The sequence below is a fragment of the Falco punctatus genome, assembly GCF_963210335.1.
Source record: "Falco punctatus genome assembly, chromosome: 10".
NCBI lineage: Eukaryota > Metazoa > Chordata > Aves > Falconiformes > Falconidae > Falco > Falco punctatus.
The window spans coordinates 5726266-5749439 of record NC_137590.1 but is presented as its reverse complement, the minus strand read 5'-3'; the positions used below and the strand labels follow the sequence as shown (position 1 = coordinate 5749439).

The 23174-nt window shown below is 60.3% G+C and overlaps 1 protein-coding gene across 3 annotated transcripts in view; it reads right to left on the bottom strand.

Moving 5' to 3' along the window:
* Positions 1–635: 635 nt before the first annotated feature.
* Positions 636–23174, bottom strand: part of SRC (SRC proto-oncogene, non-receptor tyrosine kinase) — a 30128-nt gene continuing 7589 nt past the window's right edge. For 2 of the 3 annotated variants that reach the window (XM_080406024.1, XM_080406025.1), the window contains exons 2-14: positions 16637–16712; positions 12179–12428; positions 11828–11927; positions 11369–11386; positions 7893–7991; positions 7044–7147; positions 5189–5338; positions 4762–4917; positions 4419–4598; positions 4258–4334; positions 3741–3894; positions 3401–3532; positions 636–2921 (exon numbers count right to left, since the gene is read on the bottom strand). In XM_080406024.1, coding sequence (XP_080262150.1) covers positions 2713–2921; positions 3401–3532; positions 3741–3894; positions 4258–4334; positions 4419–4598; positions 4762–4917; positions 5189–5338; positions 7044–7147; positions 7893–7991; positions 11369–11386; positions 11828–11927; positions 12179–12419 — 1620 coding nt within the window. In that variant the 5' untranslated portion in view covers positions 12420–12428; positions 16637–16712 and the 3' untranslated portion in view covers positions 636–2712. The remainder of the gene's footprint in view (positions 2922–3400; positions 3533–3740; positions 3895–4257; positions 4335–4418; positions 4599–4761; positions 4918–5188; positions 5339–7043; positions 7148–7892; positions 7992–11368; positions 11387–11827; positions 11928–12178; positions 12429–16636; positions 16713–23174) is intronic. The other variant, XM_080406026.1, reaches the window with a different exon arrangement.

Genomic DNA, 23174 nt, shown 5'->3' with positions numbered 1-23174 from the left:
ATGCTGGGTCCCACCGAAACCGCTGCACCAACACACGGATGGGCACACGGACATGCAGCCACACCAACCCTGCCCTGTGCAGCAGGGCTCCGCCGGGATTGCTCTACTGTCCTCTGCCCCGAAACGTCCCCAGCCCATCTCCTTCATCAGAGCTTGCCAAAAGCCATGGGGAATTAAGCCACCCTGGGGTGTTCCTGCTCGGCTGCTTGCTGGAAAGAGCCAGAAAATGGAACTGCTGGGTTAAGCCCATTCCCGTCCTGCTGCGCTCATGCAAGACCCTGTATGTGCTGCAGACAACCAAACCTCAACATGTGCGCGTGCCTTCTCTCTCCCCAGCTTTCAGATCAAACCTGGCTTCTGCACGTTACAGTTCTAAGGGGTTTCTCCCGGGGATGGGGATTTTGTGTAATTTAGGCAGAGCTATGGCACAGGCCACCCCCTGGACCGGCGGCTGTGGGATGGGGCTCCTCGAGCAGTGCCGATGGGGACGCGGCAGCCACCTGTCCCAGGCATGCAAACATGGGAAGACCCAGAACGTCAAGGTTTGGAGAATCCCTGCCCAAACACAGAAATGCAGGCACAGCAAATCTGCTAGGAAAGGCGGCGGGAAAGGGTCCAAGTCCCAAAATGCTTAAAAAAAAACAACAAACCATTAAACCAGTTGCTGTTCTCCAAGCCAGCAGGATCTCTCCATACTGCTCAAGAAGCCATTCTGGCTGATTTTCAAGGTTTTACTCGTTAAAAACAAGCCACCAACCAACCAAGCCAGCACTTGGTTCCTAAGGAAGCAGCTGGGGACCGATGGGAGCGAGCGGGAGGCAGCAGTGTGCCCAGGTTCTGCTCCAGCAGAGGTTTGGGGAGGGAGTTTTGGCTGCTCCCCTGCCCACACTTGCCTCCCACCTGGCTTTCATGGGACACCAGCACTGTGGTGGGAGCTGGTGAGGGGTGATTGGGGTCTACTGCCTGCAAGGAGGCTGTTCTGGAGGGAAACCCCATCCCACAAGTGATGGGGAGGCAAAAAATCCCACCACCTGAGGACTGACGGATGGGTGAAGCCACTGGCTCCCCTCTCCAGGTCCTTCCTACCAGTGCAAGCCAGCACCCCTGCCCCACAGCACCCCTGCCCTGCAGCATCCCCTCAAGCCCCCATCCCACCCCTGGTCCAGGAGAGCATCCGAAGAGCCCCCAGGTCTTTTGGAGTGAGGGTGCCTGGGACCCGAGAGGTGAGGGAGCAAAGCCCCATGAGCCACCAGGGCGAAGGGTTTCCAGCTGGGTACAGCCACAGGAGGGGGAAAAAAACCAACACATGCAACAAAGTCAACGTTTTGGAGGGTGTGGGAACCACCCAAGGGCTATGTACAAGCAGGTGCTGGGTGGGGGAGCACAGGCGCTGGGTGCCCCCCCGCTGGCCCTGGGGTTCAGCCCCACAGGAGGTGTGTGGGGGCAAAACTGGGCACGGCTGGTCACCCACCACCGAAACACAGCTGAGACCTTCGAGAGCAAGCAGGCGGGAGATGAGGATGCAGATGTCTCCCGTGTGGCACAGCACTTCCCAGGACTCTCTTCCAGGGTGGTGGCCCATGGCTGGGGATGCTTCCAGTGCGTGGGGACTGCAGCCCAGCAGCTGAGATGCAAGAGGTGGAGGGAAGGCAGCTAAAAATGTACCAGGTGGACAGAAGCATCTGTGAAAGATGACTGTTTCCCCCAAAATGCTCCCACACCCTGAACAGCCACATGTGCCATGCACCCATGCCCCATGGTGGCACCTTATTTGGTAGAAGGGCCAGCTTTGGGGACTCTGCCAGTGGCAGAGCTGGCAGCAGAGCCGGGGAGGGTGGCTGGGTGGGCTGTGGTGCACTTCCCAGGGGGCTGGCTGGAAGACCAGGAATGCCTGGTGGAAGCGCAGCCGGGGTGGCCGGGCTGGCTCAGGCAGGGTGAGGGCTCTGCCAGCATCCCTCCAGGTGATGCTCCCAGCAGAGATGAGGTGGGTCCCTTGGGGGAAGAGATGTAGCTGGAAGATTCAAACGTGCACCCGGGTGCTCCCATGGCATGGTGTCAGTCACCGGAGTCATGAGCAGCCACATGTCATCTCTCCGTGCCTGCTACCCAGCGAGGCTGAAGCATGCCTGAGGAAGGGGGACCACCAGGCAGGTTCCACTGCCACCAGCACTGCCCTGGCACATCACCCCATCCCCACCAGGCAGGGATTGTGCCTTCCCCATGGTGAAACATCTCTGCCAGTGCCCTCGGGAGAACTGGAGCCAAGGGGGATGGGGGGGGGGGGGGGGGGCAAAGGGGCAGGGAAACTTGTGCTGATTTAGAAAGGGTGTGCAGGAGACTGGGGCTGGGTGTCCGAAGTGGGGTGATGCTGTCCCCCAATTCCTCTGGGATCACCCCAGAGCTGCTGTGGGGGGAAAAGGTCTCCTGAAAGTCAAGTCTCTCGGCAGGAGATGCCCCGCTCACCCTCCCAAGCTGGCTCCGCCGGCGCCCACAGGCTCCTCTCGCCAGCGGGATGGTGCCGCTTTGTCAAACGTGGGCCAGAAGTCTTAATGAGTGATGGGAGGACCCAGCACCTCCCCTGGCCGCATCTGGAGATGATGCCCCATCCTGCTCTGGGGCTGCTCCACAAAAAAATGGCCCCTTGGCGGGGAGGCCAGCCTTCAGTGCCCTGCGGCGAGGAGGGCAGCGTCCCTGGTGCCAGGAGCTCCGGGTCTATAGGTTCTCGCCAGGCTGGTACTGGGGCTCTGTCGAGGTGAAGTAGTCCTCCAGGAAAGCCTGCAGGTACTCGAAGGTGGGTCGCTCCTCTGGGTCCTTCCTCCAGCACTGGCACATGAGGTCATGCAGGGACTCGGGGCACTCGGGCGGGCAGGGCATGCGGTACCCTCGCTCCACCTGGTCCAGCACCTCCCGGTTCACCATCCCTGCGTGCGGCCAGGGGAGACATTGCATCGATTTAGAACCAGGCCAGACCCTGCACCACGCCTTTCCCAGAGGAGACAGCGGGCATTGTGCTGAGATGAGCCTTATGAGCAACCCCTTTGACCCAGGGAGAGAGGGAACCCCCAGCCCAAGAGCACTCGTGCCTGCCAGCTTGTCACCTTGCTCAGACTAGAGCAGAGCAGAGCTTGGGCTAGGGTGGGACAGGCTGGCTGTGACCCCGCATCCCGGATGGGCTCTGCTCAGCCTCCCCAGCAGGGCAGGATCCGACCCAGGCAGGGGCAGCTCACCCCCACACCTGCTCTCCCTGTCCAACCTGCAGGAGAAACTTTGCATCAGTTTGCTCCTCTGCAAAGCTGGCTCTGGGGCTGCGGAGTGCCAGGGGCAAGCGCTGGGCACAGGCAGCTGGGGTGGGGGCACCACAATGGGGACGGGGCTTCTGCCGGCGGGTGCCAGCCCTCACCTGGGTACGGCACTCTGCCCTTGGTGGTCAGCTCGGTCAAGAGGATGCCAAAGGACCAGACGTCCGACTTGATGGTAAACCTGCCGTACAGAGCAGCTTCGGGAGCCGTCCACTTGATGGGGAACTTCGCGCCTGGATGGAGAGGCAGGGTGAGGGGCTGCTCCCAGCCCCGCAGTGCCCGGGGGTGCCCGAGGCTGTGAGTGCCTCTGGGACCCCGGTGCAACCAGCGCCAGCTTGAGATGCAACGCACAGCCCTGGGGACCAGGGACCGGTGGCTGTTGCTCTGGTGCCACCCGCCTGGGCACGGTGCCGGCAGCCCCGGCGAGCCCCAGGCACGCACCTTGCCGAGCGGTGTACTCGTTGTCCTCGATGAGGCGTGCCAAGCCGAAGTCAGCCACTTTGCACACCAGGTTCTCCCCCACGAGGATGTTGGCTGCCCGGAGGTCCCGGTGGACGTAGTTCATCCTCTCCACGTAGGCCATGCCAGATGCGATCTGTGGGGACAGGCACATGGGGTATGGAGGCTGGTGGGGTGACACGAGGGTCCCTGGGGAGCGCCTGGCAGCGCCGAGGGGAACAGCTCTGCAGCGGGACCCACCCGGGGTGTGGGAACAGGTTGCAGGAAACCCCCACACGGGCGCAGGTTTGCCAGCCAGGGAGCGCCGGCAGCAACGGGAACGGGCAAAATGATGGTCCCCGACTGTAGCCGGAGCACCCAGGGGGGATGGTGGCACCCACTGGACTGCAGCTGCAGGGCACCCACCAGGCGACAGGCGCTAGCCAGGACAGTGTGAGGTGCTCAGGCAGCCAGCACCCTGAGCAGGGGATGCCGGAGGCCCAGGGACGCACAAACCCACCTGAGCTGCCATATCCACGAGCTGGGGCAGCCGCAGGTACTTGCCCATCTCGCCCTTCAAGAAGTCCAGGAGGCTCCCTGCGAGGAAGACCATGGTCACCACAGTCCAGAGGAGCAGAGCCCCTTGGCTGCCCATCCCCCCGGCATCGCTCCCACGCTCACCCTTGCTCATGTACTCGGTGACAATGTAAATGGGCTCCTCTGAAACCACGGCGTAGAGCTGAACCAGCTTCTCATGCCGGAGCTTCTTCATGACCTGGGCTTCCTGCAGGAAGGCCTCCGGGGACATGGTGCCAGGCTTCAGGGTCTTGATGGCCACCCGGGTGGTGCCGTTCCAGGTCCCTACAGCATAGGACACGCTACTCAGGACACATTTATGGGGTTGGGGGGCCATGTCCTGTGCCTGCTCCCCCACCCCCCTGCAGGCTCTGGGCACCTGCAGATGGCTGGGCAGAGGATGCAGGTGGTGACACAGGGGGGACAGCAGGGTGGGAATGGTCCTTACCCATCCACACTTCTCCGAAGCAGCCCTGTCCCAGCTTGACCTCCAGCCGCAGCGATTCCCGGGGGATTTCCCAGGCATCCTTGGCAAGGCCTTGGGTCTGGGGCTTGGACGTGGGGCACACATTGGTGAGGCGGTGGCACAAGCCGTCAGCGTGTTCTAGCACAGGAGGGGACAACACCAGGGTGACACTTGGGCACTTAGGCACACGATGCCTTTACGCCACATCTTCCCTGCAAAACACCTCGGGAACCTGTACCCACACCCTCCCCCTCCTCCCTAAAACAAGTTTTTCATCAGGTCCCCCCCAACTGCTTTGGGGTCCCCCAGCCCCACACTGGCTTCCCAGCAGTACCCGTCCTGTGGCGAGGGCAGGCACAGCACGCAGGGTGCCACCCAGACCCCAGGGGGACCCCAAGCGGCTACCCACTGGAGTAATAGGCCACCAGCTGCTGCAGGCTGTTGAACTGGGTGCGGGAGGTGATGTAGAAGCCACCACTGTCCAGCTTGCGGATCTTGTAGTGCTTCACATTGAGCCCCTTGGCATTGTCGAAGTCGGAGACGGAGAGGCAGTAGGCACCTGCGGGCAGGACCGAGCGGTTGAGGGGGGAGATGCACCACGGATGGGTGCTCCCCATGGGGTCCTGCTGATGGGTGGGCACAAGGAAGCAGGGCTAAGCATGCAGGCTGCTGCTTTCACCCGAAAGCAGAGGGTGGGGAGCAGCTCCTAGCTGCACGAGCTGGCAACTCGTGCCCGGGAGGGATGCACGTACCCCCAGCTACAGCCACGCCACGTAATCACAACTGCCAGCAGCCCCCGCTTGCACAGCAGCTCTGCCAAGCCTTGCCACCAGCCGGGCTGGCACTGCAGAAGGAGGTGGCTGTTGGGTCAGTCATCTGGGTATGGGTGATCCCCGCAGCTCCTTCAGCCCCAGCAGCCGAGAGCCTGCTCAGCATCCCCATGGGATGTGCTAACAAGGAGCACCACCCTCTCCAGCCCTGCCAGGTCCTTCCCTCCGGCAACATGCAGCGCCCAGCACTGCTGTCGCTCCCTCTGCAGCCAACGCTGCTCTTGGCTGGCACGCACAGGGGCTCTCACGGCTCGGGAGCCAGCACAGCAGAGGGGGGACTGTGGTGCCCAGGCTGGCACTGAAGAAGGGAACCCACTGGGTTTGGGGGGGCCCAGCAGGTGGGAGGGCAAGGAGCCCCCAGAATACAGGGATGAACATGGCTCTGATGGCAAAGAGGGGACACCAACAGGAGGGGGGAGCACTGGATGGGAGGCAGGCTGGGGGGAGCTGCTGACCCATAGCCCCAGCATCTTAGCATCTCAGAGGGGAGCCAAGGCGCTGGGGGGCCCTGTTCCTTCCTCCACAAATCCCACTGTGGGCATGGCTTCAGAAGCTCGTCTCTGCTTTGTCCCTGCGAGAGCAACACACTGCTGCTGGGGCCACATATAACAGAAAGGAAGATTTATGCCACGGCTTGAATGAGCTGTTTCCACCAGAATAAAACAAATAGTGGCAAGTTCAAGGCATCAAACCAGAAAGAAACATCAAGGAGCTTTTCCCAAAGGTGCATTTGGAGCCAAACTAAACCACATTTCCAGGTAAGAAACAGCATCCTCAGGCAGCCAAACCATGAAGATAACAACTCACACTTTCGGGAGGCACAAAACAAGTATAAAGACTTGTTAGACTTGAAAGAAAGACCTAAAGATTCATCACTACCTCTGCCTGGTTGCCCAGGAAGCACATGTTCAAGATTCTGACACTATGCAAGGACCAGGAAAAAACTAAAAAACATCTACTTGGGGGTGTAAAAATACAAAAAAACGGGAAAAAAGAGCATCCTGCCTGGTGGTCCTGCCAGAACTGGTGAATCACCCGCCTCCCACCCTGCCATAAACTGAACCAGCTCTTGGAAGGGCATCGCAGCAGCGGGAGAGAAGCAGCCGCATCCCTCCAGCCCTGCAGGCTCGGTGCTATCACAGTGCGTCCGACACAGAAATGTCACCGGTGATTTAACGGGTGCGTCAGCACCTGCTCCCTGGGGACTGGCACCGGCAGGGAGATGCCAGGAGGCTGCCCGTGCGGAGGGGCATCGCTCAGTCACCCTGAACACTGGCGCCTGCCTACAACTCTTCCCCTTCTCCCTCCCAGTGCGCCTAAGCCAGGGGAACTGGGGCCGCACAGACTGACCCAGGGGACCTGGGTCCCCCCGTGGATGCCCACCCACCCCCCGGACAGGGGCTCCCCCAGGCTGCCCCCCCCAGCCCCATTCACCTTTCGTGGTCTCGCTCTCCCGGACCAGGAAGGTCCCTCGGGGGTTTTCGGGGTTGAGCAGCAGCCGCTCGGATTCCCGGCGAGTGATCTTCCCGAAGTACCACCTGCAGGAGCAAGGCAGCGGCTCAGCACCCGGCACTCGCCCACCCCCTCCGCTGCCTGTCCAAGCAGCGGGCTCAGCCCTGCCCTCTCCCCCCAGGTTTTGGAGCCCACGGGCTGCATCCTGGGGCTCGGGCACCTCGGGGTGCACCCTGCCCCCATACAGCCAGGGCTGGGCATCGCCCAGGGAGCAACCCTGCACCACAGACCACGAGATGCCTTCACCCCAAAAGCCTCCTCAGATGAGGGGCTCTGGGGACCCCTCAAGCTCTTGCTGGGGGGGGTTGCCATGCTGCTGGCTGGGGATGGGCTACAGGGATGCAGCTGGCACCTCCTGCTCTGGGACTTATGGCCGGCTTCGCCCCTGTCTGCTCTCCCCTGTGACGGTCACCTCCGTGCTCAGCCTGATCCGCACAGGTGGAGCCGGCAGCACCCTCACGCACGGGTGCATGTCCATGCGGAAATGTAAAAACCAGACTCAGGTAATGCAAAAACCAGCACCAGGTCCGCCGTGGCCCCTGCTGCGCCACCTCTCACCCCTCCACCGCACAAGCACACCGCACCTCCGCACTTCACGTGCCTTAATGAAAGGCTGGGAAACGTTTAAGGGGTTTGCAAATCCGAAGGGGAAAAATAACAGAAAATAAAAACCCGGAGGCCTTTGCCCAGGAGTGGGACAGGGGGAAGGAGGAGCGCTCAGGGTGTGTTTGCTATCCCTTGGCTTTAAACTGTCTAAAAGATGGCAATTACTCTTCAGCCTGGATGGAGTCTGAGGGCGCGACATAGTTACTGGGGATGTAGCCCGTCTGTCCTGTAGTGAGGGAATGAGCCAGCCACCAGTCACCTTCCCTGCAAGAGAACCAAAACACACTCAGTGTGAAGCCAGGAGCCCCCCGGCTGGCCCCTCTCCTGCCCGAAGGCACCGGGGCCGGTGGGGGGCAAGCCAGCGCAGAGCCCCGCCAGGAAGGGGTGCAGCCCCCACAGCCCCCAGCCCTGCAGCCGGACCCCAGCCAGGAGGGCTCCTGCTGCCAGCCCCTGCCCATCCGCATACGGGATGCTTGACTTAAATCGGGCAGGGCAGCCAGCGAGCCAAAATACCTTCGGAGCCACCTGAATGCCAGCGGGGTCTGGCTGCAGGGTGAGGGGCATTGGGGATCCAAGGCAGCAGGGCAGCAGGGAGCAACAGCCGCAGGCGAGGAAGGGGGAATGAGGAAAAGCAACAGAATGATGGCAGTGCTTAAAAAAAAGTGCCAGGAAACCCCAGGAGTTTGTTAAACACAGGCTGCAGAAAAGCAACAGGATGGGGCTGAGGTTTAAGTGGTGGGGGTGAGACCTGCCCCACTGCAATGCCCAGCCTGGAGGCAGCGGGCTCCATCCAGCTTGGGTGCTCTGTCTGCAGCCCCGGGCTGGGCACCCTGCAGCCCTGACCGTGAGCTTCCCCACTGCCCCAGCACGGGCTGTGCCTGCGGGAGCCCCAGTGCCACCCCAAAACCCCAGGGCTGACCCACCATCCCTCCTGACCCCGGCGTGGTGGCCCCAGGCACGTCCCCGGGAGCTGGCAGGGAGCAGGCGCCTTCCCACTGCACGGGATGGGGCAGGAAAGGACAATAAATAGAGAACAACAGGACGGCAGGAGGTGGCTTCCCCTTCCCTGCAGACAGCAGGGCTTCCTCCCACCACCTGCATCTTCTCGCCCATCAAATGATGACGGAGTCACCTAAATTATCCTGACCACGAGGGAGACGAGGCTATGGGAAAACTAGATTCGTGGGAACAGCACCACAAGGATGCAAGAACTTGGCAGGACAACTCCAGAAACACTTTACAGAAAAACCTTAATAACCTCAATCACCACTAAAAGACTCATCAGACCACATCCAGACCCATCCCCGACCCCTGCAGACGTGTAAACCTCCATCCTCGCTCCAGACACACCAGCAGCTTGGGACTTTTGCTTGTCCCAGCTAAACCAGCGATGCTTTGAAGCAGACGGGAGAAGCCAGACGTGGCCCCTGGCTCCCCACAATGGTGTCAGCGGGGCCGGGGAAAGCAGGGACCCTCCGGGCATCTCCTCCCACCCAGTGAGCTGGGCTCTGCCACCAGCCCGGAGCTTGTCCCCAGCCTCACAGCAGCCCCAGCTGGTATTTTAGCTTCTCCTGGCCCCAGCGCATCTCATGGCAGGTAGCTTGGGCTCCCCAGCTGGAGCTGCTGCTCCAGCCACCTTTACTAAGGTGGCTCCAAAGAGGACAGGAGGCTGGTCGGGCTCCTTTCCCACAGGACTGGAGAAAACATCTGCTTGAGAAATGCCCAGCTTTTGACTTGTGGCTTTATTCCAGCTTGGGCTGCAAGGCTGCAAGCTGGGAATTCAGCAAAAACAAACTATTCCAAAAATGTCTTGGTGGGGAAAAAATAATAATAATCATCATCATCAAAACAAAGCATTTCAACAATTCCCTATACAATCTTACCCAAAATACCCCACCACATCCCCGCTGGCAGCCAGCTGGATGGGAGGAGATCTCCTCCCGCTGGAAAGAGTACCATGAGAGCCTTTCTGCACTGGGGTGGATGGATTTGGCCTGTCCCGGAGGCTGAGGGTCACCACAGACAGCCTGGGCTTTGCTGGGACACAGGAGCAGGGAGATGAGCAACGTGGAGGCTGCTCCTCTCGCCCTGCACAATCCCAGCACCATCAGAGCAGCCAAAACCCACAGGCACCCCGCAAAGCTGCTGGTGGCCGGTTGTCCCCGTGGCCATGGGCTCTGCTGTGCCCATGACCTGCCAGCCCTTCCCAGGCTGACCCCAAGCACCCTCCCCACAGCTCCAGGGCACCCACCATGCCCTGGCGGGAGCCCAGAGGAAGGGAACATCGCATGCCTGCCTTTTGCTGTCCCTGAAGTGCAGCAGCCCAAGCTGCTCCCGGACCGTCCGAGCATCTCTGGGCACTCAGCAAGATTTACTGCCCCGAGCACTGCACAAACCGCACAGCTTTCTCCACTGGCTCTCCCCCTGTGGACATGCCACCCACGTAGCCACAGCAGACACCAGAAGGTGGGCAGCTAGACCCTGCACCTTCCACCGATGGGCTGCATTGCCAAAACAAAGCCTTTTTGCTCCCCAGGATGTTGCAGAGCCCATCACACCCCGACCTTTCCCTCTGACGGAGCCTTTGACAAACAGCAGCAGAGGAAAAAAAGTATGGAAATCCCAGAAGTGATACAAGTGCTATCACTTGTATCTAAACAAGTGTGAGGCCCCCCTCACACAGGGGCCCAACCTGGACCCCCAGCGGGCTGAGCTCACTTTGTAACAGCCCAAACTAGAACCCAAGCCTGGGGCTAGTATGCTGCTGAGGCTGTGAAAGCAAGAAGCACCAAAACCCCCAAATTCAGTTGTGCCCTGTGGTGTTGAAGCCCTGCACATCCTAGACTTCATGGATTAAATGAATCACAATTAATAAACAGCGTTGGAACAAAGAGAACAAGGATCAGACTGAAAACACGTCTGTGCAACACTGCCCAGCCATTGCAAGAGAAATATCACCCCTGGGATGTTCCCTTGTCTTCCCACCCTTTGGCTCTGCAAAACTGTTTTGGGTGCCCAGGTGGGAAGGCAGCAGTGGGGGAACCAGCAGGAGCTGCAGACCTGAGGGATCCCCATGGCTGGGGACACGCCAGCCAGGCTCCAGACTGTGTATGCCATGTGTCAGGACAGACTGTACGTGGGTTTAATACAGGATCACGTTTAGGAGCATCTTCCAGCTGGTCATACTACCCTGCTCTATGCAGCAAGTGATGGGTGTGTGGCTACGACCAGGATGGAGAGCAAATAAGTGGGAGCCAGACCGCTAAGGCAGTGCTTGAGTCTCTGAGCCACTCACAAAAAATGAAAGTAAAATTATAAAATGCAAAAATAAAAGCCAAAAAGGCCAGGAGTGAGCAGAGAAAAGGGACTGCAGGGGTGCTGGGTGCAGACAAGGGAAGCGGGCCAGGTTCAGAGCTCGTGGGTGCAGACACAGCTCTGGGTGGAGCAGCTCCCCGGCATGGGAAAGGGCTCCCAGCTCTGCCCGGGTTGCTCAGGGATGACAAACACAACTGACCACAAAACCATCGGGCATCCATCTCCCAGCCCCGCTCCGTCCAACTTTGCCCTAATGTGGGCAGCAGACAGGCTTATATCATTTAAGAGCTTTAACAATAATAATAGTAATAATCTGCAATACACACCTGACATCCACCTTTCTCCTAAACGACAGCATGGCACAGAGGGGAGAAAAAAAAGAGTCAAGAGAGAAGCTGAGATCAGAGACATCGCGCAAGCACAGGGAAAGCACCTGTGGCAATATCCAGGCAAACGAGGGCGCTGAGCACTGATGGGGACAGGGCACCAGCAGGGATGTGGCCCGGCACTGGAGGGCAGGGACTGGCCAGCAAGCAGTGGAGATGGCTTGGTGACAAGGCTGCAAGGCAGCGGTGACCAGCAGCAGGGCCAGGAGGACAAATGATTGCCTCCAGCACCAGTGTCCTTGGACAAGTCACTGCATCTGTGAGTTTTGGGCACCCCTCTCTGAGCACCCATCCCTGGGGACAGCCAGCCCTGCTGGGGCTGGGCTCACGGGCTCCGCAGGAGGGACAAAGGTGGCAGCTCACCCAGGTGGGCTTGGCTGCAGGGACAGGGACACTCACGTGTTGTTGACAATTTGCAGGCGCTCTCCTTTCTTGAAGGACAAGTCTGTTTCGGTCCGGGACTCGTAGTCGTAGAGGGCCACGAAGGTGGTGACTCCACCTGCAACAAGAGAGCACTCAGGATAGGCGCAGCCACCAGCACTGCCATGGCATGGCACTGGCTGCCCCTTGTTGGGGACCCTCCTGTCCCATCGCCCTCCTGCCAGCTGATAAGACACAGATCTCCTCCCCCTCCAGCTCAGAGTCCCTCAAAAAAAGGAGACCCCATCACCACAAGCAAAAGCTGGAACCAAACCCACAGAGACCCAAGTGAGCCCCTTCCCACCCCACCAAGCCCCAGCCCACACCGACCGGCCAGTGCCCCGGCACGCTGCGGCGAGGTGACCGTGTCGGAGGTGTTGAAGCCTCCAAAGAGTTTGGACTCAGCGGCCATGGTCCCGAAGGAGCGGCTGGGGGTGCGATGGGCATCAGGAGCGGCTGCCTTGCTGGGTGTCTGCGAGGCCGGGTAGCCCCCGTGGTGGGTGTTGTCGGTGGGCTCCAGGCTGCGCCGGCGCTGGCTGGGGTCTTTGGGCTTGCTCTTGCTGCTCCCCATGGTCCCGGGCTGCCAGAGACAGACAGACATGCAGAAAGCCTCTATTATTGTTAGTATTACTATTATTATTATTAAGAAGTTGCTTCCCAGAGCTTGTGCGACAGATGCCTGCCCACTAGGAAATGAAACAACCTCTGGAGTCTGTTCAAGCATCAGCTGCTGGAAGGTCTGGCCATCCTGCCCTTGCCCTTGGATAGCATCGCCCCTCATTAACGCTAAGCCACCTCCCGCATGGCCGCAGCAGCCAGCAGAACGCCGGGAGCTGAGCTGCCAGGCATGCTTTGGGAGCAGAGGGAAGCAAGCTTAGCTGTGGGAGTGCAGAATGAGGATGCTGAGCACCGAGCCTGGACCGGTGCTGGGAGCGTGGCTGCTCTGGGGCCAGGCGTCCACTGTGGGATGTAGCTCAGTACCCCATACTGCCACGTTTCTCCTACGTGAGGGTTTCTGCCAGGGCACGGACAGGAGAAGGCAAGACCCAGACAAACATCCACGAATCTGGATTACTCCGACGGCAGAAGTTTGGAGAACCCATAGCTGCATCACTCTGCTTGCTCTTTAGATGGGGATTTAAATTTAGATGGGGATCTAAATGCTTGAGGATGTTCCCGTGAAGTCCAAAACGTGCAGCAAATGGGATAAAAGTTTAAAACAGGAAGAGTTTCAGGCAGTTACCAGCTAAGGAACAAGGGATCTCGGCTTTATATATATAGTCATGCCTTCCTTTCCACTCAAGATCATGCTCTATAAATACCTTCAAGGTAATGACATAAATGAAGGAAGGGAATTATTTGCAGTCTCCAAAGATGGCAGGATACCCAGCAGTGTCCTGAAGCTATGGAAGGAAATATTTAGGCTAGATCACGCATGGCTGGAGGGAAAAGGGAGGTGGAACAACCAGGGAGGAGAGTATTTCCGACAAGAAAAAACGAGCAGGGAAGGAGCAGAGGAGGCAGCCACTGTCCGTGACGCGTGGACCTGGATGCAGCCACCTGCGAGGCTTTGCTGAGGGCTCAGCCTCACGCAACAGATGGTTTTCCCAACCCAGCTTCTGAGAGAAGCTTGGGCCAAGCCTCCATGAGCGGGGCAGAGCCACAGGGCAGCTCCAGCAGCCTGCACAGCCCCAGCGTCGGCGGAGCAGAGCTCCCTGGCTCCTGCCGTGGGGAAGCTTAGGGGTGCCAGGCACAAGCTCTGCTCCCCTCCGCAGAGTGAGGGCTTTGCCTAACAATCGGGGCTTATTTTCCTAAAGACCCAACTTCCATCGGCTGTTTTCCAGCTCCCAAATTGCACAGACAACCAGCAGCATCCCCTGTCCTGCTTTCATGCAGGTTTGCTTCAGCTGCCACTGTGCTGGCAGGATCAGACCCTGCCAGGATTTGGGAAGCAGAATAAACCGATTTTTCACTGCTCGGTGGAGAGTGGAGCCGTCCTTCCTCCTGCACATGCAGGCGATGAGGAGGGACCGGTGCCTCTATCTGCCATGGGACCCGGCCCATGCATGTCTGTGCTGGGCTTTGGGGCCCTCAGAGCAAGGGAAGGTCACATACAAGCTTTGCGCTTGAAAATCGCCACCACTGGCAATCCAGAGGCAGTTCCTGCAGTGGAAGGGAGGGGGTCTATCCTGTAAATAAATGCACTTTCAAAAGCCTGGTGCAGAAGATGCTAAAGCAGAACTGCGGGGGAAAGCACGACTTTAGAAACAAGAAAAAGCCCCCACCGCTAAGGAAAGCAAACCTCCCTGTCCCCCAGCCAGCCCACTGCTCACCTCTGCCCGGGGCTCCGGCAGCCACTGGTGCTCCCGGGATGCCAGTGGCGGCGCGGGGACAAAAGCGGGAGCACAGTGGGGCTGTGACCGCGCAGCTTGTGACTGCCCACGCGACCGTGAGCAAGGGGTACAGCCGCTCAGAGTTTCCCCTGGAAGCAGCACTTCCCCAGGCAGGAAAACACCCGAGCCGGGGTGGCGGATTTAGCAGCGCTATGGGGACGCCGAGTGTCCCCTGAGCATGCCCTGTGGGACTGCCAGCCTGGGTCGGCAACTGATTTATCAGCACGCTGAGAAAAATCGGAGTATGAAATAGTCAATATGCCTAGAGATAAGCCAGGAGCAGAGCACAGAAGGGGAACAGCGGATCCCCAGGCACTTCCCCAGTGTCCCCAAAGCACAGCGGTCCTCATCCTCCCACTCATCAGCCTGTGGGCACAGGACATGCACCTTCCAGGCATGTCCTGGCCAGGGATGCCATGGACCATGAGTTCATCCCACCTTGAGCAGTGGTTTTAGGGAGGGAGAGCTCTCCAACACCCATTGCAAGCTCTCAGCTTGTGCCTGGGTGCCAAGCCTCCTTGGCAAGGGCTTTGCTGGGTCTGTGCTGCTCACCGGGATGTGCTGCTCTGACAGGGCCCAATCCGGCTGCCGGGGCTTTGGCTGCAGGAGCCAAAGATGGGAGAGGAGGAGACACGAGCCTGCGATCCTCTGGGGAAGGGGCTGCAGAGCAGCAAGCCCCACTCCCAGCTCTCCTGTTGCAAACAGCTTTGCACCTAAACAGCTGCACACACTTGCTTCCATCTGACTAGTGCAAAATGTAGGCAACCCCAAACCGTGCCCAGAGGCACTGCCAGCCTTGCCCCAACCCCGCTCCAGTCCCAGGTAACTCAGCCAACGCAATGAGGCTTTAGCCTTGCAGCTGCCTCAGGGGGGCACATTCCTCACCTGCCCCCAGGGGGGAGCGGGGGGGGGGGGGGACCCGAGAAAACCCCTGCAGCCCCCGCATCGCCTGGCAGACGGCGAGGGAAGGGTGCACACCCTGGAAGGATGCAGGGGTTGTGCAAGAACCTGGCAGAGGAGTTATTAATCATGGCAGGAATGTGCTGTGCCCTCAGGTCCTGGGCGAAAGGAGGGGGGGGTTGTGCACCAGCCCTGCCGGTGGGGAGAGAACCCCCCCCTGCCTCCAGCAGAGCGGGTGACGAAACCTCACAGAGCCAAGGGACAGAGAAGTGGGTGAACCCACCGGCCAGCCATGGGCACATCCCAGCAGCATCACTGGGAGCTGTGGGACAGCATCCCAGCACCAGATTGCAGATACCCACGGCCACAGCTGTGCTGTACCGGTGCCTCACGTACAGTGCTCCTGCACGGGACAGGCTGCAGGTGCGCTCAGAGCCGCCAGGGTCCAGCCAGTATCTCCCTGCTCCCGTGCTTCTCCCAGCCAACCGTGCTGCGATGGGGGGGCTGCGATGGGGGGGGCTCAGCACCGCTCCCCACCTGACAGTGCAATAGGGGGGGCTCAGCACCGCTCCCCACCTGACAGTGCTGCAATGGGGGGGCTCAGCACCACTCCCCACCTGACAGTGCTGCAATGGGGGGGCTCAGCACCACTCCCCACCTGACAGTGCAATAGGGGGGGCTCAGCACCGCTCCCCACCTGACAGTGCTGCGATGGGGGGGGCTCAGCATCGCTCCACACCTGACAATGCTGCGATGGGGGGGCTGCGATGGGGGGGGCTCAGCACCACTCCCCACCTGACAGTGCAATAGGGGGGGCTCAGCATCGCTCCCCACCTGACAGTGCTGCGATAGGGGGGGCTCAGCACTGCTCCACACCTGACAATGCTGCGATGGGGGGGGCTCAGCACCGCTCCACACCTGACAATGCTGCGATGGGGGGGGCTCAGCACCGCTCCCCATCCCAGCCAGTGCCTCGGCTTCCAGCCAGCCTTCCCCTCCCGAGGTCTGTGCGGCAGCGGCGGGCTGGAGTGCGGCCAGCGGGAGGTGCTCGCCTCTGACTGATGCGAGGCAGCGTAGCGTACGGAGGCAGCTTTCCTGCAGCGGGGATTAGCACCCCGGGCACGTCGCAGCCTGCAGGAACTCCCCTGCTTTCCGCTCCGGGGGTCAGCGCCAGCGGCAAACTGCAAACCACCGCGGCGGCGAGCTGCGAGGCCTCAGCTCTGCCCCATGGCCGGCCACGCTGTGGGACCACCAAGGGGTGGGCAGGACAACGGGAGGGGTCTGCATTTCGCTCTTGCACCCAGCGCCCAACCCACCCACCGATGCTCAAGGGCCAAATCTGGCTGTTGCAGAGCAGCCGGTACCCCAGATCTGAGCCCCCCCAGGGGGGCAGGAGGGTTTCCCGTTTCCTGGGTGGGTTCATTCAGCAAAGCAGCCTGGTCCCCCCTCCCCGGGCTGTCGGAGATGCCTTACCAGTGCTTTGGAGATGCCTTACCAGTGCTTTCTGGCTACAGCCTCGCCGCGGGGTGGGGAGGGGCCGCCGGCGAAGTCAGCTCAGCTCCAGCCGCAGCCTGCCAGACGGAGGGAACGTCAGCACCCGCAGCACCCGCCGCCAGCCCCGCACCCCGCTGCCCTCTCCCCCCGCACTGCCTCTGGCACCCTGGGCTGCTGCTGCCTTCCTCCTCCTCCTCCTCCTCCTTGCCATCCCTCCAGCACACGGCCGGCAGCGCACGCCCGCTCGCTCTGATCTCTCATGTGTGAAGAGGGGACGATTCTCTGCTCCACTTCATCAAACCCACCCGGGGATGGGAGAGGAGGCGGCTGGAGCCACCCCCAGAGATGTCCCGGGGCAGGAGGGGAGCGCAGACACCCCCAGCCCACCGAGGGATTTTCTGGGGGGGAAGCGAAGCTGGTTCCTCCAGACACACCAGCATTTCCAGCCCTGCCTCTCAATGGATGGGCAGGACTGGTGGCAGGGAGCACTGGCCACCAACTGGGGACCTTGTCCCCATATGAGAGTCACCTTCTCCATCCCCAACACACAGACAGATGCTACGGCATGAACCAAGCACAAGGTCTGGGAGCACTTGGTGCTGCTCGCGCCCTGACTCAGCCAGAAAAGCACATTTTAGCCAATTTTTTCAAAAAGGACAGTGTACGATGGGGGGACGCTTCTCAGCTGCAGTGGTTTGGGGCAGAGCTTCAGGTTAAAAGTAGAGCAGGGCATGGCCCCACAGCCTGGCTCTGCCACCCCCTCCCAGCCCTGAGGTCCTGCAGGAACTGCCCTTTCTTCCCTCTCACCTACCAAAAGCAAAATCTTTCTCCAGCCGGCCCTGCTCACCCAGCGCTGGGCAGAGGCTTCAGCAAGGGGCTCCCGCTTGCCTGGCACAGAGGGGATCCAGCCCCCCAGCCTCACAGCCCTGCGCAGCATCCCAACAGGCTCCTGTCCCCCCAGGCTTCACATCTCATGGGGTGGGGACGGGACATCCCAGACGGATGGGTACAGGGCAGGCAGGTTTTCGCTACCCTGCGATCTAACCCTGCTGGGAGCAAGCCTGGAAGCGAGACCAGCCACAGCCTCCTGCCTTTACGCAAGGGCCTTCAGCCATGAAGGTGCAGCGAGGAGAGGGCTCGTACAGACCAGCAGTAAAGGAGAAAGCGCTGCCGCTCCCCCAGCACCGCTGGCTGCCATCGCAGCCTACCCTGCCCCAGCCGTCCCGCCCCGATCTGCTCGGCCTGTGCGTTACCCAGATCATGGCACGCAGCCCCACAGCACACACCCCAGCCTTGTTAACCTCGCAACCGCTGCAGCGCGGTGGTGGAAACTACCGAGTTAACCTCCGTGGGGTCAGCGTGATGCCAGGCACCTGCCCCATGTCCCTCTTCCTGGGGAGGGGGTGCCCAGGACAGTGGCTGCCACGCAGAGGATGGACCACACCGCAGGTTTATTTTGATGGCCTCTCCTTCCCCCCACTAATAAGTTTTGTCACTATTTTTAGTGCATTTGATTAGGATAATAAGCAGCGGCTGATTGACAGCTCTTTAAGACTTTGAATGGTTTGTAATTTGTACTTGACTAATATTCGCTGGCAATAATTGCACAGCGGGATGGAAGGTGGGGGAAGCTGCAGACTCAACTCCAGGCTGCAGCACATACAAATAAGCCACGTACGCACACGGTGCCTGTGTCCCGCCACCCCTGCACGCTGTGCCACTTGGGCTCCTGGCCTCACGCTGTGCGGCCATGGGCGTGTTTAGACAAAATAGGACCAAAACAGCCACCAGGGAAACCCAAATACTCCTCAGGCTGGTGCCAACCACGTGCCCGGGCAGTGGGGTGCGAGGTCCTCTGAGGGGGAAGGGACAGGTCCCTGCGCAGAGGGATGCGCTTGCAGCCCTCGTGCTCCCAGGTTTGGGTATTTGGTGGCTGCAATGGTAGCAGCCCTGCACAGCCCTGCCACTCGCTCGGCTGGGGGGCTGCCACCCCCACAGCGCATCGCTGGCACAGCCGTGACCGGGCTCAGGCCATCTGCCAGCACTGCCACCCCCGTGTGTCCCCGTGTGCTGCTGGGCTCTGCAGCTGGAGGGAAGGGTGCACCCTGCCCTGGCCAGAGGCTGCAGCAAGGAGAGCTGCAGCGAGAGGCCACCCCCGCCCTCCCCTCTCCAAAAGCAATTAAAAATGAAGCACACTTGGCTGCACAACTCAGCTCTGATCAGATCACGGCACGCGAGACAGCAACATCCCCGTCCTCCCCTGCCAGTGCTGGAAATGCTGCCTGACCTGCCCAGCATCCCCATGCCTCTGACACTCGTATCCCCAGGGTTTCTCCCCCCCAAAAAATGAAATGGCAAGTTGGGATGCGGGGAAAGGCTCCATCCTCTGCCCTACCTCCCCACGGCTGAGATGCTCTTGCAAAGGCAACAGGGAGGGGAACCGGCTGCTCTCAATCAAGTCCCGCTCGGACTGTTTTCCACTGCACCCTGCTCTCTCAAGGATCCATACAATGCCTGTGGTATTGCCAGGCTGATAGCGGGGCTGGTGGCGAAGGGGAAGGATCTTATCTTCTTTTCAAAGACACTAACAAAAGACAGTGATTGGGAGCAGACAAAACACAGCAGCACGGCTTCTGGGAGGCAGCAGAAACCTTGGGAAATGCCGTGACAGGCTGGGGCCCAACACCAGACACGGAGCCTTGGGGAGGGAGAATTCTCCGGCAAAACAGGCTCTGTCCTTGGGGCTGCTGAGAAGCTGGGTGGGCACCGAGCATCCCTGCTGGCAGACGGGATGGGAGAGGTGGTGGGGGAGAGGTGGCGAGGGGCCAGGGGCACCAGTGCCCACCCGCTGCCAGAGGGAGCCGAGCCACGTCCCCGGCTTGCAAAGCCCCAGCAAGATTAATAACAGCAACTGTCTCACGCCAGACTGAAAAATGAAGCATGCAGGACGGCAGGCGAGACAAAGCAGCCTCACGGCACCCAGCCCGCAGCAGCAGCTCCCGGGGATGGGAAGGAGCAGGGAGCCGCGATCTCAAACCCACCCTGACCCACTCCATCCCCCCTTGCATACAACCAACCCCCTCCCAGCAGGGCTGGGGTCCAGCCAGGGCAGATCCATCCAGAACAAACCGAAGGCACCTTTGAGGTGTGCCATTAAAGCCAGAGATGCCCAGCTGGAGGCAGGCAGGCAGCCAAGAGCCAACGGGCACTTCGCCGTCCCTCACGTCTGTCCCCCCCTGTGAGGGCAGCACCGCCAGCAGGGTCAGTGCCATGGCACCACACCACGGCGACATGGTGGAGACGCTGGCCACCGTGCCGGGGGTGATGAATTGCTGCTTGGTCGGCCCTGCTGTAAGCACGGCGAGGTGGTACCCCAAGAGCCACCACCCTGTCCCCCCTCCCTGCACTGCCTCCTGCTCCCTCCCCACATTCCGGTAGGAAATGCAGCCCCGGACACACTCACGCAGCAGTTTCCCCCTTGGTCCCAGGGGATGCTACTGAAGTTTTGCTTTTTCCCATGAAAAGCATCGCGGCTGGGGCCAGCGAACAGCAGCACAGCCCCAGTGCTTCGGGGAAAGCCTCGCTGCCCCGGCTCAGCCCACCATCCCCTCCCGCCACCAAACACAGCAGGGCACAGCATTCCCCATGGAAAAAGCAATTCCTGGCCCCTGTCCCATGCCATCGGGCTTTGCCTGGTACAAGGGGGGTAACACAGAGGCACATCTCTGCCCAGCTGGCATCAGCTCTGCTGCAGTGAGTCCCAGGTGCTGGTGAAATGGGGGAACTGCTCCCCCAGCCCCACAAACCTGGGTTTGATGCTGCAGATCCTCTCCCTGCCCAGCTGACACAAGGAGGGCACGCCTGGGTTGTGCCTCCAGCCTTCCCCCTCCGCAAGGGCACTCGTTTCTCACCTGCACTGATTCCTAAAACTGGAGAGATGCAGAGATGCTCACTTCATCTCTTGGCTCCAACTCGGGGACCAGGGAAGCTGCAGGCAGGTGACCCTGATGCCCTCCTGGGACCCCTACTTTGCCCAGCAACTGCATGTTGAAGGCACCTGAGTTAAGGCACCCCAGCCCTCCCCTGGCTCCCCACAGCTGATGGGAACCTCTCCCAGATGGAAGGAATCGCTGGTGGAGGAGGGCAGCACAGCTGCTGCACGGGGGCCTGGCTACACGCTCCCCACACATGTAAGTCCCAGCCCCTCCCATCTGACCCTGTCAACCCCCGTTAAATTTAAAACCATCTTAATTAAAGCTCCACAGCTCAAGCTAGGAGGGGCCAGTGGGTCACAAAAGGGGAAAGGATAATTAAATCAACCATCCAAATTCACTGCCCCCCAAGCATGTGGGAGAGTCATGGTCAGGAGCAATGCAAAATGCCTCCCCAAAAGATGTGTCAAAACAGGGAGTTCAGAAGACCAAAACAAACCCCTGAGAAGCACAAAATCAGGTTTTGGATATTTATCTGGCCAAGAAACTGGGGAACACCAAACACACAGAGGGGGAGCCATGCAGGGAGCTCAAGCCCTCCCCATGGGGCAGGGCCAGCCCCTCCACAGGCAGATTTTGGCTTGCCGGGGTGATGGGCAGCAGCTCTCCCAACACTGCAGCTGCACACAGCTGCAGGCAGTGCCCCCCGCTATCCCTGTAGCACCCCGACACCAGCCGAGGCCAGAGGCAGCCTGACAGTGTAAGACTGGCAAGAAAAAGTCGCAAGCCTTATCTCCCCGAAATAACACAGCTGGCTGCTTGGAGCAAGCAGGATGCACGGCAAGTCGTGCTTGCTGGTGCCGAGCGCCCAGTTTTAAGCCTTTTTCTCTCCCAAGGGATGGGAGAAGGGAAGGTGTCACACCCCCATCCCCACATTGCAGCAGATCTGGGTACCGATGGGGCCATACCTTCAGATCCCCCGGCGTGCGGGTGCAGGCAGCCTGGGCTGACCCACTGTGACGCTCACCCACTCACAGCCCCACGCTTCAAGTTCCTGGGAGCTGGCAAAGCTTTGCACACTCAAAGCTGCCTCCACGGCAGTGGTTTTTAATATACATCACCGAGCAGCATGGAGGGCTCCAGAGGGAGCTGGCAGCTGCCCCTCCTGCCAGACATGTCACCGAGCAGAGCTTGCGGGAGCTCCTGGCACACCCCTGCATCACACCGAGCCGTGCTGGGAGCTGCAGCCCCTTGCAGAGGGCTGCACTGGGAGCCGCTGCTCCAACAAGGGAGTGTGGGCAACCATCAGTGCCCCACCGCTCCTGTCCACCTCCATGCAGCAGCAAAGCCACTCCAAAAATCAGGGCTTCCACAGCTCTGCCAGCCCCATGCCCTGGTCCAAAGGAGACCCCCTGGCTTCAGGACGCTGCTAGAAAGTGTTTGGGGTTGATAAAAGTCAACTGAAGGCTCCTGGAGCCCCCACTGTCCCCTGTTATCCATGCATGAGCGCTTTGGGAGAGCTCTGGGACAGGCGGAGAACAAACACACGCGTCCTGCAAACCCAGCCCAAGCCTGCTGCTTGCACGCACAGAGAAAGGGAAGCCACAGGGGAGCGGGGAGCACCTCGCTTCCCAGCCAGCACGCATCCCCTTCGGCATCCTGGCAATTAGAGACGGGGGAAAAAAAAAGCTTTCTCACCACAAGGGTGGTCCACCACGGGAACAGGGGCCAGAGAGGCGGTGGGATCTCCAGCAGGAGATGCTCAAAGCTGCCCGGGTGCTGTGCAGCCTGACCTCGTTGGCGCAGCTCTGGGTTGGAGCAGGGATGCCCATCAGTGCCTCCCAGCCTGACTCAGCCTGCACTTCCAGCATTCCCACCAGGACACCAGCCAAAGCAAGGAATTGCCCAACCAGCTCCAGCAAATGCTTTCTAAAGACACACAAAGCCTTTGGCCTGCGTTAACCCTAAGCCAGCTTCTCCCAGACAGGTGATGAGGGCACTGCTCTCCGCCTGCCAAGGAGAAGGAAAGAAAATGCTTCCAAGGGCAGGAGTGCCTGTGGGGCTGGGAAGCGCCGAAGCTGGGCAGGGAAGCACTGATGTCAAGCTGAGCCGGTGCTAGGAGCCAGAGCTCCTGGCCACGGGGACTGCCTGGAGCCGCAGAGTGATGCTTCCCCAAGAGCCCTCTAGCCCAGCACTGGGATTCCGTGTCCCTCAAAACATGCCTTTGTAATACTAGACCATGGGCATGGTGACAACCACAAGCTCCCACTGCCTGCCACCTAATTCTCCAGTTTCCCACAGCCCCATCACATCAGTGCTGTTCCCATCCTTCTCCAGGTGAAGTACCGGGGTGAGGGATCAGCCCCACTGGAAGGGGTGATGGAGACACGGTGACACAAGCTGGCCTCTCAAGCAAGAGGGAGGATTTCTGTTCCCCATTTCTGCAGCACGTCTCCCAGCGCAGCCAGCCTCAGGCTCCAGGAAATGGAGTTTGCTTCTGCTTTTGGGGGAGAGGGAGAGGTCCATCTGCCCTGGCTGCTCTCCGGGGATGGCCGTGGCGCAGCACCCAGCCTGCCCTGCACCCGGCTCCTGGGGAAGCAGGAGGCT